Source organism: Carassius gibelio, chromosome A6, assembly GCF_023724105.1.
Source record: "Carassius gibelio isolate Cgi1373 ecotype wild population from Czech Republic chromosome A6, carGib1.2-hapl.c, whole genome shotgun sequence".
Lineage (NCBI taxonomy): Eukaryota > Metazoa > Chordata > Actinopteri > Cypriniformes > Cyprinidae > Carassius > Carassius gibelio.
Window position 1 is genome coordinate 19,713,114 of NC_068376.1, and position 19,886 is coordinate 19,732,999.

The 19,886-nt window shown below is 36.9% G+C and overlaps 1 protein-coding gene across 1 annotated transcript in view; it reads right to left on the reverse strand.

Annotated features, from left to right (window-relative positions):
• Positions 1 to 19,886, reverse strand: part of LOC128015637 (zinc finger CCCH domain-containing protein 3-like) — a 60,562-nt gene that overhangs the window by 4,803 nt on the left and 35,873 nt on the right. The window contains exons 5-9 of the mRNA XM_052599668.1: positions 11,736 to 11,881; positions 10,382 to 10,454; positions 10,133 to 10,291; positions 9,950 to 10,019; positions 6,619 to 6,750 (exon numbers count right to left, since the gene is read on the reverse strand). Of these exons, the coding sequence (XP_052455628.1) occupies positions 6,619 to 6,750; positions 9,950 to 10,019; positions 10,133 to 10,291; positions 10,382 to 10,454; positions 11,736 to 11,881 (580 nt within the window). The remainder of the gene's footprint in view (positions 1 to 6,618; positions 6,751 to 9,949; positions 10,020 to 10,132; positions 10,292 to 10,381; positions 10,455 to 11,735; positions 11,882 to 19,886) is intronic.

Consider the following 19,886-nt stretch of genomic DNA (forward strand, 5'->3'; position numbering starts at 1 on the left):
GTCTACTCTCGGCTGCCAACAGACTATTTGATGCACATTGACAACTTAGATGGCCAGAGCTGGTTAAATTCACCATTTCAGACTTTCTGGTTATCTGCTATGCTACACCCTGAAATTAGGTGCAAAATTTTTAATCCGTCTTTTAAGAGGAAAACGTTTTTGGCTATTAGTTATCAAGCTGCCACAGTGGCCTCTTTACAGTGACTATTTCACCCAGTTTGCAAGGTTCATGACATCTTTTTCAGATCTTTTTCAACAAATCTTTTTCAAGAGCTAGAGCTCAAGTAAATAATATTTGGATTTCCATATTGCTGTCTTTATATTCTTTTGTTGAGTCTTATTATTTGAAAGTGCTGACATTTTGTTCCACAGCAGTTTATTATTGTGGTAGCACTGACAGATTTACCTGCCTCTTTTATCCCCTTTTGAAGTGGGAGGAGTTCTTGGCCAGTACAATCCAAAGTTTATGAGATCAACTCATAACTTTCATTTTATGGACAAAAACAATTCAAAAGATGATGACAGCAATTTCATTTTTGGGAGAAATATTAGTAAACAAAAATATTATAAAATAATAATGTCTACACACTTCTAATAACGTGTCGTATACATTTTATGCTTTTGCTTACATTATTTGCATTTTTGCTTTTGCTTTATAAATTAAAATGTAATTAAATATATTTACTTACAGTGCATTCAGGCTATCAATTTTATATTCATGTGTTCCCGGGGAATCGAACTCCCAATCTTTCACTGAAAGTTTTCATTATACTTTTCATTATTGATAATAATGATCAAGAATATAGTCTATACACTTCTACCAACATTTTATTATTTAGGATAAGCAAGCAAACAGTCCTAATCCCATTCCTTACATTCCCACCAACATTCAATTTCTACAAATTAGTGGAAGCTCCAATATGAAAAGTATGGGTGATATAAATCTTATAAACTTATAAATTGATTGGCTATTTGGAATCATATCTAATTAGACGAAAATCCCACTGATGGGAGGTGGACGCAGTACTGCGAAGGCTCATTAACTTTGATGTTCACAATTATGATCTGGGCAAAGAAAACACCAAAGAGTCCTCCCCAACTACGCTCTCTCATCCATTTTAATTTACATAAAAGCAGCAAAACAGAGGGAAAAGAGAACAGTGTGAGAGGGAAAAAAATAGAAGTGGTTGGAACATCTCTATATCAGTGCAAGTTAACAATTTTCCACTTGATTTAAGAAAGGCTGGGAAGTCTCTGGGGCCTATTAGAAGAGCTTTCTACTGGCCACAAAGCAGAAAGAGTCAGCACATTTTACATTACTGAGACAGAAAGCAAGGAAGAGAGAGAGACAGCGAGAATGTATGGTGGTGTGAGCTATGATAAAGAGTTAGGAAATGAAAGTAGTGACAAAGTGATAGAGAGATGAGAAGAAGAGAAGGAGAATCAAGAGAAGAGTGATCAGGATGAGGTGTGAATGGATGTGCCCAGCAAACAAAAGAAGAAAAAAGGACAGAAAAACATGGGAGATGACAGTCAGAAAGAGTGAGCCAGAGAAAAAGAACAGAGAAGGGAGAAATGAAGTCGATGAGAGTGTGCTTTAACCCTTGCTCTGCTGGCGTATCCATTGCTGGCCTCTCTCCTGTACTGCTGTCATCAGCACTTTTTCATGTCCATAATTATGGTGTGCTATCCATCATATCTAAGACAGTGCTTTTGGGACGGTGCAAAATTACAGACCTAAGCACTTCAGCTAATAGAATAAATATTAAGATCTCTCTTCTTATATATTCTCATTCTCACCCCAAATATTTAAATGAACCCTGACAGCGAGAAAACGCATTTGTTACGATGAAGGGAAAGCAAAGAAGAACAAATGGATGGGGAAAAAAACAGAGTGAGAGACAGACAGAGACAGAGAGAGAAGATGGGAGAAGCAGAAAACGCTGCGGAGAAACAATTCATTAGAATGAGACAAATCCTAGGAGGAAGAAACTGATGGGGCGACGATGAAATTTTTTGTGTATCCTTGAACAATGAAGGGAGGCATACTGTCAGTTTAAAATAATAAATCACTTTTGTTTTGGAATACATTAATTGTTATCTCAAAAGCTTCCGGTTTTAAAATCTATAGCAAAATGGTAGTACAGAGGCACTCATTAGTTATTTATTTGTAGACATGGCAGTTGTCTTGGACTTGTCTTGGAAACTGTTTGATAACAGCAGAAAAACAGAGATAATAATAATAATAGTGTACAGAGATAATTATTCGGTTGGTCGTGTGATCTCAATATGGACACTTCCACGAGGCGACCCACACCATGAGACATTAAAGTGCTTTTATTAGGCTACTGATATGACAAGTCTTCTGCTGCCAATGCATATGAATTGTTTTTGTATTTAACAACTTGTTTGGTGTCAATTTTGTTTCTAATATCAATGAACTGAACCTTACTGTAAAGTGTTACTAACTTTTTTTAAATAAAGAAAAATAACTGAATGCACTGTTAATAGTAAATTCGCTGAAAATGTACTCACCCTAGCATATTGTGAAGTGCAAAGTTGTGTTTGTAATACAAAAATGTAAATAAAAATTGTTGATTAATTGAATATTTTTTTTCCAGCTGTTTAAACTCTCATTCTGACAGTACCTATTAAATACAGAGGATGCTTTGGTGAGCAAGTGATGTAGTGCTAAATTTCTCCAAATCTGTTCTGAAGCAACAAAATCATCTACATATTGGATGGCCTGAGGGCGAGCAAATTCAAACTTTTTGGGTGAAGTATTCCGTTAAGCTAACATTTCTTAAATATAACAAAGAACAAGACTAGCACAGGTAATACACTGTCATGATACAAAAAACAAGAATATAATAAGTACTACAATGTGACAGTGGCTACACCTGTGTCAGGCAAGCAAAGGTTTATATGCTTCTGTATGGCTTAATGAGACTGAGGGACAGGTGTGATGGGGGACAACAGAAGCATGTGTGCGTACACGTGTGGGGGGCAAAGCTGGGGTGAGGACATAGGTCACGGATGGGTTGGATCCTGCTAGATTAAGGGTGCTTGGTAAACACATTTGTTAAATGTGGGTCATGTTGTCCTCTCTTGTTACTGCCCTCAATATGTCACTCACTCACTCACAAACATGGAGGAAACCAAATGCAAATGTCATGCACCATGATGAAGGTTCAGAATAACGTTAGGAACACGGTCAACTTTTTGGAGCTCTATTTAAATCTCTTTCAATAAAATCATCACCAATAAATGACATTCATTCATTAAGACATATAAAACTGTCATCAACTGCAAAGCACTTTAATCCAACAAATGTTATGAATGTCAACCTACATGTACACTAAAATAATGAAGACCTTACAGCATCTATGTGGATGCAAGTAAAAGTGAGATAAATTTAGTTGACAGCGATGACCTGAAAGTTGAACCACAAGTGTTATTTGCCAAATGCTATTCGCAGTTGTTCTCTCTCCATAACAGCACCATTTACCACAAAATTCTTTGAATACATGTGGGTACTTTTTCAATGTTTTTTTTGTTGTTGTTGTTGTTGTTTAACTTCCCCTCTAAAATAAATGATACAATAAAGTGTTATTGATAAGGAAAATATATTCTTTAAACATTTCTCTCAATTCATTTACATAGTTCAACTCATTTTCATTTTTATAGCAAATAATATTGTGTCCTGTATAGCTGGCATTACATCACACTAAGTATTTCAAGGTTTTCAAAAATAAAAAAATACAAAACGGAAAGTAGGTGCTTCTCAAATTAGAAGTAATTCAACTCAAATTGTGAAACTTGTGTATTAAATAAATTCAGTGCACACAGACTGATGTATTTTAAGTCTTTGGTTCTTTTAATTGTGTTGATTTTGGCTCACATTTAACAAAATCCACCAATCTCAACAAATTAGAATACTTTATATTAACAATAAAAAGAATAATAATAATTAAAAAAAAACATTTTTAGTTCATTGTTGGCCTTCTAGAAAGTATGTTCATTTACTGTACATGTACTCAATACTTGGTAGAGGCTTCTTTTGCTTTAATTACTGCCTCAATTCGGCATGGCATGGTGATCAGTTTGTGGCACAGCTGAGGTGGTATGGAAGCCCAGGTTCTTTGACAGTGCCCTTCAGCTCATCTGCATTTTTTGGTCTCATTTCTCATTTCCCTCTTGACAATAGCCCATAGATTCTCTATGGGGTTCAGGTCTTGTGAGTTTGCTGGCCAGTCAAGCACACCAACATCATGGTCATTTAACCAACTTTTGGTGCTTTTGGCAGTGTGGGCAGGTGACTTTGGTTTTCAAAAAACAAAATGGACCAACACCAGCAGATGACATTGCACCCCCAAATCATCACAGACTGTGGTAACTTAACACTGGACTTCCAGCAACTTGGACTATGAGCTTCTCCACCCTTCCTCCAGACTCTAGGACCTTGCTTTCCAAATGAAATACAAAACTTGCTCTCATCTGAAAAAAGGACTTTGGACCAATGGCAGCAGTCCAGTTCTTCTTCTCCTTAGCCGAGGTAAGATGCCTCTGAGGTTGTCTGCAGTACATGAGTGACTTAACAAGAGGAATACTACAACTGTAGCCAAATTTCTTGACATGTCTGTGTGTGGTGGCTCTTGATGATTTGACCCCAGCCTCAGTGCGTTCTTTGTGAAGTTCTCTAAAAATCTTAAATCCAGTTTGCTTGACAATCCTCATAAGGCTGGGGTTCTCTCAGTTGGTTTTGCATCTTTTTCTTCCTCACTTTTTCGTTCCACTCAACTTACTGTTAACATGCTTGGATACAGCACTCTGTCAACAATCAGCTTATTGGCAATACATTTTTGTGACTTACACTCATTGTGAAGGGTGTCAATGATTGTCAGAGACCATTTTGAAGGCTCAGGAAACCTTTGCAGGTGTTTTGAGTTGATTAGCTGATTGGCATGTCATCATATTCTAATTTGTTGAGATAGTAAATTGGTGGGTTTTTGTTAAATGTTGGCCAAAATCATCACAATTAAAAGAACAAAGACTTAGACTACTTCAGTCTGTGTGCACTGGATTTAAAACACAAGTTTCACAATTTGAGTTGAATTACTTAATCCGTTAAGTAATTAACTTAATCGAGTCGATTATTGCATATACGCATTATGAGTCATTTTTGCCTGATAACCCTGAAAATAACTTAAATTACACTTTCAGTTTTGATCGTACAGATAAGAGCAATACATCAATCGAATCTGTAAAGGGTCTACTTTTTTGCATAGGTGTGCTTGTCTGCAGCCTTTGTCTGTGCTAATCTTCATTAAGACATGTGTAATTAAAATGAACTGTAACTCAGGAAATACTCAGCGAAGAGACATGAGAGAGATATCTATAGAAAGCTTGATATGTCTTTTAAACTAAACACGTACTGCCTAAAACAAATATTCTGTGATAAAGTAATCCATTTGAAAACAACGCGATGTCCGTTTTTCACGTCTCCCTTCATTATCTTCTAATGCGACCATGCCCCAGCGCTGAACGCTCTATTCAGATTCTAATGCTTCAAACTGAAGCGTGCGGCTTGAATACGCCCCACAACAGAAGACAACACAGCGAGACTGTTCTTCAAGTTTTTTATTTTACTGTTAGCTTTGCGATGAGAGGAATAAGACATAATTCACCCCAAAAAGATGTGATGTGGTTGAGAATTTGAGATTTGGATTTCCTCAGAAAAAAAAGAATCAAGCACTTTATTCAGCAGAGATCATAAACATGAGTAAGTCTCTTTTTATTTATTTATACACTTCCACTAGTTTTTACATAACGTGTTAACATTTTACTAATTAGACTTTTTCCAAACTATAATTCCTGACTAAATGTATAAACAAGTGAAACATTATGAAGTTTCAATAACAATACTCACTACTATACCATTCAAAAGCTTGATGTAAATAATATAAATGTAACAAATAAATGTAACTAACAAATGTAACAAACAATGCTGTTCTTTCAATTTATGACCCCCCCCCCCAAAAAAAACCTGAAAAATATTTTCAGCTCTTTTCAAAATTAATAATAATAATAATAATAATAATAATAATAATAATAATAATAATAATAATAATAAATGCTTTTTTTTTTTTTTGAAAATCAGATTAAAATAATTTCTGAAGGATTGTGTCACTGGAGTATTGATGCAAAAAATTCAGTTTGAAAGTCAGCTTTGATTGTTCCTAATAAACTGTTTAACTGCACTCGCAAGTGGATATTAAATTATGTTGTGGGATAATTAAATATATTCTAAATAAACTACAAACATAAAATTACATACATTTATATTGTCCTCACATTCTTTTTTGTAACTCCTCCCTCTCAGTGACACAGCTGACTGAAAAGCTCATTATGCAGCTCATTATGCGGGTCTTTGTCTTCTCAGGTGTAAATCAAAATGATATTCATGATAGTTGACGCCTACTCACATATGACTTTTACCAACAAAAAGTGTCTAAGAAAATGTTATTATTATATTATTATTATATCAAAAAGTATTCAAACTGCCCCTAAGTGAATTTTCAATCATGTGTTTGCATAAAAATAATTGAAATGTCTTACCTTATCTCCCTGTGGGCAGTAGCCTCGGACAAAGTCTTTGCACACATCGGCTTTGCGAGACACATAGACATGACTGTAAGGACAGCTACTGTTATTACAGATCCCCTTCAAAAAGTACGAGCACACAGGCATCTACAAAGAAAGAAAGAAACGACGATTTTAAGAGCTAGAAACCAAACTTTAAAGCTTGAGTAACCACAAACATTAAACCAACCTCCAGCACTGAACAGAATGATTGTTAATGAATATGGTTAGTTTGAGAAATCAAATTGTAACGATATGATCTCCATACTCATCGGGAAGAAGGAGGCGGGAACCGGCGGACAATCAAAATCAAACTTTAATATTCAAAATAAATACAAAACAACGCACCAGCCCCTCGCGGACGACTGGTGCGCGCAAAATAAAAAGCAAACATAAAATAATGTCCCAGGCCTGGCCCTCTCTCGTCCTTCACTATAGTCACTCCAGTTTTATATCCTTCCATCTCCTACGTGGGACTCGATACCGGCGGTGGGGTGCAGGTGCAGCTCATCTTCAATCACTATACCTGGCCTCACTCCTCGTTCCCACGCCTCTCGGCCCCGCCCCACTCGCCACACAAATAATTTATGAAAGGATAAAAGCAGTAACAATACAGTTTAGCCTTTAAATTCACTTTCTAACAGATGTGTGTCAATATAAATTAAGTGTTGGGAAAAAGTAAGTGAGTTACAGATATGGCACCTGTATTATATCACGCACATATCTATCTATTGAAGTCCCTGTCAAAACACGCATTTATCACACATTGTCTAATCAGTAATTATGTGCATGTGTCAATGGCACAGATTTGCACCTACTCCTTGTGAATATAATCTGAATGTATGAATAATCTGAATGGGACTCAGTGCTCTCTGGGTTTAATATATAATGTGAGATTCGCACACAAGTGAGAGGGGAGCCGCTGCCCTCTTAAGTGGAATCTAATTTCCATGGGGGTCATATCATTTCTGCTTAATTAACTGCAACAGAAATATTGACCCAAGTGGGGCGTCGTACCACCTGCATGATGTGTTTATGTGCAGGGGAGGGGAATGGATGCTTAGTAACCACTCGGGTAAAGGGGTTTGGGGGTTGGGTTGGGGGTCTTGTTCCTCAGTTATTTGGAAGGGGAGCTGGATCGTTTTCAATTGCAGTCGTGATCTCAAGCCATGCTTCATGGCATAAACATGGATGACACAGGGTGCGGGGTTAGATTGAGCCCCAATGCTTCTGGAGGAATAGGAGAAGGGGGCTTTTGGGGTTTGGACTAGCAGGTGGGGATGCACTGCGATGAGGTGGCTCTACTCCTTTAAAACAAGCAGACAGCTGGTTTCTTGGTGGACTAGAGGGGTAAAGCGTGACGATTGTCACAGGTGCAGTGATTCGGTGTGTTTGTATGTGGGGGGCGGGGGTGTTTGGGGGTGGTATTGGATGAGTAGGGCCTTGGAAAGAATAAAAGCAAAAGTCTGAACAAGTGTTAGTACATGAAAAGAGGGAGAGAGAGAGTGGAGCAGAGAGAAAGTATGTGTGTTTTACAGTAAATGATATACTCGCAGTCAATTTATTTTTCATTCTTCGCTTAGGGTTTAAAAAAAAATAAAAATGAATGTTTTACACTTTATAGAATAGATTCCTTAAAAGCAATCAGCTTTAACATATTACACATGAAAAACAGAGTCAGTGTCATTTTCAATTAGAATTTTAACTTTCATTTCTACTGGGAAGCAGCTCTCCAGTGTGTTGATGATTTTACTCGTGATGTCTGACCTTAACAGACGCAATAGAGGAAATTAAGTTTTCTGTGTCAAAGGTGGCGGAACAATAGCAATAAAATAACAAAGGTCGCAATAGTCGTTGGAAGGTGTCGGAAGTAACTTCGTTCATTCTGGCAAGCTGATTTGAACTCCTAAAACAAACTTATTTTAGCCTCATATTGTTTGAGATGTCACACCAGTTAATTCAATTTTGCTATATAATGAGCTTTACAGTTTACGAAGTTTAAAACAAAACTCCCTTTTTTTTTTGACCAGTAAATGTTCATTACTTTTCCTGGACATTTCCAGTCAACTGTAATTACTGGATACTTGATCTGCTAGTGTCGATCTGCAGCTGAATCATTTAGAATACTTTGTGAATTAAAGGGTATTAAAGGGTAGGTCTAATGCGATTTCATGCATCCTGACTTATTTACAGGTTAATAGTGAATATTTCTGATATCTCATGCTAAACATGGCCAAACCTGCACAGGACTTACTCAAGAAGGTTTTGTCATTTTGTTTTTAGACCACAAAATCAACAATGTCACCAAAGAAGTGTGTTTTTAATTGTGAGGGAAAGATAACCTTGTTCAGCTTCCCAAAGAACCCTGCGTTAAGAGAACAATGGATGCAGTTTGTTTCTTCGGTGTGGCAACATAGTGCATCGAACAGATGACCGTTACACAAAAGCTTTGCACATTCAAGACTCTTTAGCCCCTCCCATGGCACAGGAGCTTGACTCTTTTCAGACGAGTGGGTTAACAAGGTGAGGAAGCAAACTCTGAGACCAAAGAATCTTGACCATGAAAAATATGACCATACCCTTGTGTGTGCCTGTCTGAGATGGGTAGGTAAGAAATGAGATCGTAATGTTCACTTCAGGAGAATCTAGACTAGTATATAATGGGTCACATGTTGCTTCAATACTGATCCCATTTCCACCTGTGTCCATGACGGCAATGCCTAAGCAAAGATCTCAAAGAATTTAACGCAGGAATCTAGTCAGATTGCCTCACAGATATTGAGACTGTAACACACCATCATAACCTGAGAGAGAAAGCTAAGAACCTGACATCGTATCTTTAATTATCACCCCACAGGCCAGCAAGCCCTGAGAGTAACCTGATACTACCACATTTGGCCAGTCATGACTTATGTTAAGAATCTAATGGATTTATGCATACATCCAACTGTCAATACTGCCCTACAAAGATAAAATACAGTAGCTGCACATTTTATGTTTGAGTTACGGATGAAATTGGGTCACTTAGTTTAAGATCTGCTTATCTCAGATAAATCTGGTTTAAATATGAAGAAAACAATTATAAAAACTTACACCATCTGAACAAAACTCAGTCAAAACTTCGAAGAAGCATTTTGATTATCTAAACATGCACTAGATTGTTAACTTTAACTTTTTGTTTAGCATTGTACATTAAAGTGTTCAGTTTTTTGAACGCATTTTTTACAAACAGCTCGTTAGAATGCTTAAATGATTTTTTTTTATGCTTTTGATAGAAGATCCTTTAAAATGTATCCTAAAAACGTACCTTCTCTTTGGCTACTTTATGCGAGAAAGGACAAGTCCCATCTGTCTGCTTGCAGGTGCCTCGGAGAAACCTTGCAAAAAAAATACGTTTCATTTGTTTAAAAGTTTAAAGTTTAATTTGAAGCTGGCTGTCAAAGAGTTAGACATATTGTATAATGGGAGAGTGTGCACAGATACTCAGTACCTGGTGCAGACGGCCACTTTGTCAGGGTCATGGATGTAGGGGCAAGTGTCGCCATGATTACACTTGCCGAATCGGTTATAGTACATGCAGTACTGCTTGGCCTTCTGTTTCTTCTGTCGGGCCTGCCGTATTATAGCTAAACTCTTCTGTACAGCACGACTGATATACATAAAAAAAAAAAAAAAAAAAACAGTAAACAAATTGGCAGTCCTATGTTTTCTATTGTTATGCACCTATTACGATACTAACCTGGCTATGTAACGTGTGGCTGATGTTCTTCCCTGATTACCAGTCGAAGAAACATATGGATTGTACCACTCTCCTATAGTATAGAAAAAATAAAAATTATAGAAGATGACTCAATACACATCAAAAGACACATTTTATGGAGGTGTATGACTTTGTTCTGTAAAACACAAAAGTAGGTTTAGCAGTGCATAACAAAGTATACTCTGTAGTCTGTTTGCCACACAAAACTCATATTTCATATAAGTCTGATGGGCTATTTTCATGATGGTTTTGTATTACTTTTTTAGTGCTTTTATGGCATTTTTTTTGGCACTTGACAGTCCCTGGTCACTTAATGCTTTCAATGTATGAATGAAAAGAGCAGAATTAACATTCTGCAAAACATCACTTTTGGTTTTAAATTCTTTGGTTTTGTGTTTGCCAATATAAAGCCAATATAAAGCAATGTATTATGTCTTTGTGAATGTAATGTAGATATTATAGCTTGAAGTGAGCTGTAGGTCAGTGCTTGTTTGTTCGTCTTGCCTCATCCAAGCTAGTGCACAAGCATATTTATTTATAACAAGCCAGACTAATAGCATGTAATTAAAGGTCAACACATTCATTGGTAGTGACGGAGGCCAGCAAGTACAACTAAGACAAGATACCATATGCTGTTTATTTCTACGTCAGGGCCTGTCAACCATAGCCAAATGGCAATCTGAGAAACAAGTAGATATAAACACTGTACTTTATGCAGCACTGAGTGATACAGCAATGAGGGCAGAGCACAAGGAATTTAGGATCCGAGTGCATGTGAGAAATGGCTCGCTGGCTATGTGGGATGCAATTGTGAAGTCCATGTGAAAATGTCCATGTGGTATTAACTGTACCAGACTTGTGTGTGGTGAGACTACAGTTTGTTGGGGAGATCATAAATAGATGAAATGTGTGTTTGTGTGGAACTCCTGTCACAGAGCAGGGGCTGATCTTTAATTCCACTTCTGACTAGGGCTTTAGGGTTTAATCTAGGCCATTCACCATCTCTCTCATTCTCTCTGTGTCTCTCTCTCTCTCAACCTGTAGCCAGTGACAGATGACAGCTTTATTATTTCAGAAGGCGACTTCTAGCCCCCTTCCACTCTCTTGCTGGACGGGTTGATAATCTGGAATGTGTACTTATAGACAATAGATAATATATACTGGCTCTTGAAAGCCTACAAAAACACAATTGTAATAACTCTGGGGCACTTGTTCATGTGTGCAAAAAAAGTGGGCAACACACACTTCAAATGTCATTTTTGTGTTTAAAATATTAGCAAACTAGTCAGACAGTGTATATTGAAACAGGTAACGATCTCTGCAAAATGGTTACCTGGTCTACTGTTAGTTTTGCAGGTGGTTTGAGTGCGAGAGAGCTTATTGGCCGAGACGCTGTATAGCATTCCGCCTATCCATCTCATGCTTCGTCCGCTCCACTGCCTTTCTGAAGCTGTCCTTAGTCGATTCTGCAGAAGGATTCTGAATAAAAAAAATTGCAAATAGACTTAGACAAATTACAGAAACATTTAAACAATAATTTTAATCCACATTTTAAATCAATTAATGATAATTATAATATATATATATATATATATATATATATATATATATATATATATATATATATATATATATATTTATATATATATATATATATATATATATTGCATTGCAGCAATGCAATGCTGTTTGATAACCGCCAGCAGAAGAACAGCGAATGGCGAGAGTTCTGAGTGCAGCAATGCAATGCTGTTTGATAACCGCCAGCAGAAGAACAGCGAATGGCGAGAGTTCTGAGTTGCGCACTTGAAAACAAAGCCCACTACTAGACAGTGACCGTGTGTTGATTCTAGTGTTGTCACGGTACCAAAATGTCAGTATTCGGTACAGATACCAGTGAAAATCCACGGTTCTTGCTACCTAAGCAAAACACAAAAATATGCTAATAAAAAAAAAAAAAAAGAAAATTATATATATATATATATATATATATATATATATATATATAAACTTTTGAAAGGCAGTGTATAAAGTAACTATAACTTTTCAAATAAACTTTATTCCAAAACATCAAGGAAAATGTGACTTCTTAAGATCTGCCTTCTTTAAGAATCTTTGTTTAAATATATCATGTCACATCACATTTCGGAATGAGGGCAGCAAGGCAGTTATTCTTTTTTCCCCTCTTATTGTCCCTTCTTCAACACCCCTTACTAATCTCATCCTCACCTTCTCAAACATTCCCACACTCTCTCTCTCTCTCTCTCTCCTGGCTACTGTGTCACAGCACTCTGGTAAATTGCTCCTTTAATGGAGGGGACGAGCATGTGGAAATGGAGAGAATTGAAAAGAGGAGGAAATCATTGAGATAATTGCCAGGGCATGAGGCCAGAGCAGAGAGACTGCCCCCCAAACATACTCCTTGATGCTTCCTCTCCCTCTTAAGCACACACGCACATGTGTAAAGGACACATCTCTCCTTCTTATTTATTAGGAAATATATGTGCAAAATGAACAGAAATACATTTAAATGCTTCAAACCTATTAATGATAATTACTTCTAAAAATAACTGCAAGTGTGTTTTCTTGTGTAATAATTAAATAAGACCTATTCACTGCTACACATTGACAACACTTCCGTCAATGCTACATGCTTATTATCATACTAAGTATTATAGATCCAATACCATATAGTCTATCCCACCTTTCAAAGGATATATTTAAGACTGACTGTGGGGGCAGTTCTGTGTGAAGGTGTGTATGAGAGTAGCTACTCTGTATTAGGAGACATGAACTTTAGTGCAAAACGTTTCGAGAGCCCAACAGCAAATCACCTCCAACATCAATCTACACCCAATACAAGAGCTTCAACTACACAACCTATTGCCTCAGGCCAATATGTCCAACCCCAGCCCACACATAGAGCACAGCATCAACATTGAGCCTGAACACTCCTACATACACAGAAAGTATCACTAGCTTCTAGACAAACCCACATTGATAACCAAAAGACCCCATGAACTGCCATGTAACAGTACTCTTAATAGAAATAAGATATAAATAATCTTCTAATACTGCTAATTCATTTTTTAAAAACAAATTCCTAAATGAGCACGCATATACAGACAAACAAATAAATAAATGAATCTTTTATTTTTGGTTACAACAACGTCTACTTTCACTTCTGTTTTGCACTTCCACAGAAGAGAGGTTTGTGTTATCTTGTGATGCAGCAATATGGCTTGGGAACATCCTTCAATGTATATACGTCAATGGGGTTTTATTGTCCATTTTAGAAATTAGAATAATAATAGCAAACCTTTTCTCAATGAGCTTCCAAAGCTTTCATATTTTAAAGGGATAATTCACCTAGATATAAAAATTCTGTCATCAATTATTCATCCTTGTGTTTCTCTAAAACCCATAAGACTTTCGTGGATCTTTGAAACACAGAAGAAGATCTGTTTAATGAATCCTGTGATTTGTCACTAAACTGACTACCCATTCCTCCAAAACTTTGTAGAGTAATACAGCTAAGCTTTTTGGGGGTAAACTAATAATTATCCATTACACTCGGATGTATCTAACAAAATAACAGATCTGTTGATTTTTCAGTTTTATTGTGACTTTAACAAATTCACATAGAAGACCAAAGTGTCGAACAACCTGTAATGCATCTACGTCCTTTTAGCTGTAAGAGCATATGTCATACATATATCATAACCCACAAAGGTCCACAACGGCTCGGCAGCTGTGGGAGCCATAATGAGGCGTAATGGGAGAACAGTTGCTGCCCTCATTGGAGCTCAGGCAGGGCACCCAAGAACCATAATGGAGCCTAATGTAGCCATGACAAGGACATGGAACATGCGAGGCAGTTAACCCCAGTCATACTGAGCCCATGTGACAAATGGATAAAATATATTTAGCCTAAACTCGGAAGCAGAGTACATGTAATAGCATGCAAACGTTCCTCCACTGGGTTTTGTCTAAGAGGAAGTGAGGGGAAAGCTGTAAACACAAGATGCCTTGTGACCTCTTAAATCTCCTTTTTAACTCTGGAAAAGATGGAAATAAAAGTAAGAAAGAAAGCAAAGAGGAGAGCTCCATCATCCTTGGAGCTCTCAGCCAGTCGTCCTTGACCCTTAAACGGTGATACCTTATCTTCAGCAAACCGGCACTCTTTAAATCACAGGTCACCACAATATACATGCTTTTAGTTGCTGTTCTGGTATCAGTTATGTTTGTGTTTCCTGTTGCCGCAGTAACTCAGGCTGGAAGGCGAAAGAGCTGATCCTATATCAGAGGCAGAGGGAAGTGGCAATGCTAATACATGGGGTCTGGAGGGACATATCACATCGTCCCATGTATCACTTGAATGGCAGTGGGGAATTATTTTTATGGGACACACGATGGGTTGTAATTGCACTGTTAGAGTAGGACGTGATTTAGCATTTAGGGGCTCTGACCCTGAGGCTATGATATTAAAAGTTCTTTGTGCTCTTTCTGAGGATCTGCTGGGGGATATGAGAGAAGAAGTTTTTACTGAAATCATGTCAGGTGCACCGTTTTTTTTTTTTTTTTTTTACAGTGCACCTGACATATATATATATATATATAAGACCAACTTAAACCGACAGATTTAACCCAAATTGTCAAACACTACTGTCTGAACAAAAACAATACTTTTAACAAATTCAACAACATTGCTGAAATGTTAAAGGTTGGTGAATTCCCAGCATGCATGACACCATACATAAAGTATATAATTATTGTATGACTTTTTGCTGACTTTTGTTTAAACTTCAGTTGTTGTTTTGTCATTAGTGTTAGTTGTATACTGTATACTGCATGTATATGTATATGTATGCATGTATATATATATATATATATATATATATATATATATATATATATATATATATATATATATAAAATACAAAAACACACACAAAATGGGTAGAGAAAAGCGTCTTCTCCTATAAAATAATCACATTTTGTTGCTTTGCAGCATGAAATGAAGCTGGACACAATTTGTTTTAACCAGCTCTATTTACTAAGTGCAGCTTAAAACATCCAACTGAAAGCTATAACATTAAAATGTCAGTTTAAAAAAAAATAAGGAAGAATTCAGTTGGAAGCTGAGGATTTTGTTGAACCACCTTTAGCTTTAATTACAGCCTTTAGTCTGTTGGGACATGTCTCGGTCTCTGCTAACTTTTTTTACATCTAGACTTTGCAATATTTGCCCACTCTTCTAGAACAGAACTGCTCAATCTTCAAGTCATTTCACAGTTTTTCAATGGAGTTTAAGTCTGGGCTCTGACTAGGCCATGTAAGGACCTTCCCCTATTTCTCCTTAAACTGCTGTATGCTCCATAGATGTACAAATTGCCCTAAAAAATCTGTATTTTCCTTGAATTTTCCTTTATTTTCATGTCTGAAATAAAGGGAACAATTTCTATATGATGATTTTAAGACAATAGCTGAGAACCTAAAAATCAGACTGCATCAAAGTGCACTGATTTAAGATTTTGCTAAAAAAATATTGTGCTTACATTAAGGATGCATGAAATGTAAAGCTGAATATGCTGATGATGACCCATACCTCAAGGGGCCGGAGCGAATCTGTGTTTTTGTCCCTTTAATTCATTCTGTCAAAATAAACTCTTTTACAGCAAACATCTCTGAGGCATCATGATTTTTATCACTCCCACTAGACACGAATCTCTTTTTTGCTAGTATGTGGCATATTTAGGGGGCACAGTAAGCAAACATCAGCAAGGATGAGTGCGGGGGACTTACACCTGTGTCAAGAAAAAAAAAAACCATCAGTACTGGTGCATGTGATGGTTGAGGAAGAATGCATATCCTGGCCAAACAATTAGCATGAGTTAAAACTTCTTAATTGTATATTTAAAAAAAATCTACTCCGACAAGTTAGCAACATTCACCAGTCACTTTCAATCATACAAACTATTCTCACATAAGAGCATGTGCATGCCAGTATGTGTCTTGTTGGGTTTCGACCGCAGGGTGAGCACAGATGAAGGAGAGAGCGAATCAGCACTCCGGCAGGGTGATTAACGATGTGACTTTTGTTTTGGTGACGGGGAGGAATTCACAGGCCGCACGGGCATTCACAATAATGCTTGTCTTGTCTATTTGGCTGCAAAGAAAGCATTAGTAAGCTCATCCTGAAGAATAGACAAAAAGAGTTACCCTTGAAATGAGCTAGCTGGTTTCACTTAACCAATTTTCCTTGTGTAAATGAGTTTTTGCTTGTAGCAAAGTAGATAATGAAGGATACTTAAGTGATAACCGTATTAAAGACTATAGACAGAAAACATCTAAAATGTTTGAAAAAAAAAAAACTGCTCAAGGACAGATAATTGGGAAAAAATGAATAAATGAAAAATAAAAGGGGAGAGGACTGAGAGACAGATGACATGGTCAATTAGACGGGTGTCATGAGGGTGGGAAATTAACACTTGCCACCAGCCAAATGCTGCTATTTTTTGCAACGGCGGGTATTTTTGCTTATTATTCCAGACATGTGGCATGTTTCAGACTGGCCTATGACAATAAATGCTTTTGCTTCGTAACATATTTGATTGCATCTTAAAATACTTTAAATGTAAAGTTAATGTGAGGCAAATCTCTATCACTGTTTGGATCTTGATTGCCATCTGCAAGTAATGCACTTTGCTCACAGCACTGTCTGAAAACAACAAATTAACAAACAAAAACCTTCTGCTCTCGCTTTTGTACTACACTAGCTTATACTTAGCATAGTGGTATTACAGATGTTGTTGTCTCTGTGGTCAAAGGTCTGTGGTCAATAAGATATATATTTTAATAAAATTATTACTTCAATAAAGTCTGCATTAAATTGAAAACAAAAAAATGACAGTAAAGACTTTTACACTGAAAAAAACACCTTATTTTTTATTTTAAACAAATGTGGTCCTTTTGAAATTTCTATTCATTAAATAATCCTGAAAAAAAAGTGTATTACAGTTTTCATAAAAATATTAATCAGCGCAATCAATTTCAACACAGAGTAATAATGAATAAACAATAAATGTTTCTTGACTACCAAATTAGCATATTACAAAGAACTAACACTGAAGACTGGATTAATGGCTGCTGAAAATTCAGCTTTGCCATCACAGTAAGTAGTGAATAATTATATAAAATGTATATATACACAGTATATATACACAGTATATATACACAGTATATAAACACCAACTGTGAACAGAGGTGGTCATTTTGATTAGCTCAGCGTGAAAAAAAGCTTTCCTGGAGCATGTTAGTCCTTGGTAGTGCAACTGAAGCAAACAATCAACTATAGATGGGAAGACATGGTCAAAAAAACTCTGGGATAAAGTCAGGAGATGGATACATACAATTTCAAAGGCTTTGATAATGGCTAGAAGCACAGTGAAAACTATCATTAAGAAGTGGAAGGCATTTGATACAACACAGACCCTCCCCGGATCAGGACGTCCATCCAAACTGGATGAAAGAGCCAGGAGGAAACTGGTCAGAGAGGCTACCAAGAGACCTGCAGCAACTCTGAAGCAGCTCAGGAAATTATGACAAAGAGTGTGACAATGATATCACAATGTCTCCAAAAATGTGGCTTGCAAGAAAAAAGCCACTCCTCAAGAAAGGCTGCATGCAGTCAAGACTGAGCTTTGCCAAAATGCACCTTGAAGATTCTGAGGCAGATGAGACTAAAATTGAATTATTTGGCCAAAACACCAAATTATATGTCTGGCAGAAATCCAATACAGTTCACCATCCAAATAACAGCATTCCTCCAGTAAAGCATAGAGGTGGTAATATCCTATGGGGTGTTTCTCAGCAGGAGGGACTGGAGCACTGGAGTCAGGATAGAAGGAAAACAGATGGGCAGATGGGGGAAAATACCATTAAATCGATATGAGCCTGTCGCCGAAAATTGCCACCGATATGACTTTTTTTTTATTTTTTATTTTTTTACAGAAGATATAATTCTGACAAAATTATTGAAATGGTGTAATTAATTGGTTTGTCCAGCAAAGCGCACTCCATTGTTTGCTAATGGCGAACTTGATGAAATGCTTTAAAGCTTAAGTCTATGTAAAACCACTGAAACTTTGAACACCCAGAGGATCCCTTCAGCTCGAGTAACCCTCTTGAATGCATATCTAAAAGGCCCCATTTCGAATGATACCACCCGTGGTTAAATGAGTTGCTGAGTTACAGGTGGTTAAATTCGCGGTCCGGGGACTGATCTAGCGATCCTGGGGGGTACCAATGCACGGAGGGAGGCATTCAAGAGGGCTCGTTGAGCTGAAGGGATCCCCTTTTTTTGATGGAGATCCACCGGCACATTTGCAAGATAGTGGCACCAGTCAACACTTTCCCTTCAGTAAGGAGGTTTCTTGTTCAGGCAGCATTCAAGCACGTCTTATTCGAAAGACTTCACATGAAATTCCACCATGATTCCAGTTCAAAGGGAATGTACGCATTACATTCAAAGGGAATTAAAGCGCACGAGACATGAATTTATATTGTATTTATTTACAGCAGTAGGGTAGAGCGGGGCACAAAGAATTTCTCAGTTAGTGTAAATCCAAATATGGTTCAGAATAGGGCTGGGCGATATATATATAAAAGATATTTCGATATTGTCAAAATTTTTACGATATTCGATATATATCCCGATATGTTTGCATTTGCATTTAAATAATAAAAAAAAACATGATTTTCTTTTGCCCCATAAAAAAAAAAAAACTTGCCTTTCCTAACTAACGAGGTCTTATTGTAAAGTGATACCTCTTGGTTTTTATAGTTCTTTTGCACTTTAACGTGTAAAACATTTCACTTTTATATATCTTTTTGTATTGCTTTGTTTTAAATGTTTCGTTATTTTTGTTATAAGAAAAAAGTTATTTAACCTGTTATACTGTATTATGAGCACTTTTCAATACCGTGATAATACAGTACCATATATCGTGATAAAAGCATTATCAATTAACTGCAACAGGAAAATTAGATACCGGCATATCCCTACTGTAGTACCAGTCAAATGTTTGGACACATTAATGGGAAAGTTTCCAAACTTTTGACTGGTACTGTACTATAATATAATATACACAAAGAATATCGGCCAATATATCTATATTGGCCATTTTTTTTACCCCCTAATATTGGTATCGGCCCCAGAAAACCCATATTGGTCGGGCTCTTGTTATTATCTCACATTGTATTACCACTCAAACATTTCTGGGTGTTAATATCTGAACTCTTACTGAAGACCTTGTCTTTTAGCACTCTCAATTCGCCTCTCTTGTTCCTCCTGTTCTCACTTGTGATACCCTCCCTTCTCTCCCAGAATGGGTGGATGAGACGAATAGAGAGATGATAAACAAGAGAAGAGGAGAGGGGAGCAGTGCTTCAGCATATCCTGTGCTGATCAATACTAGAGCAC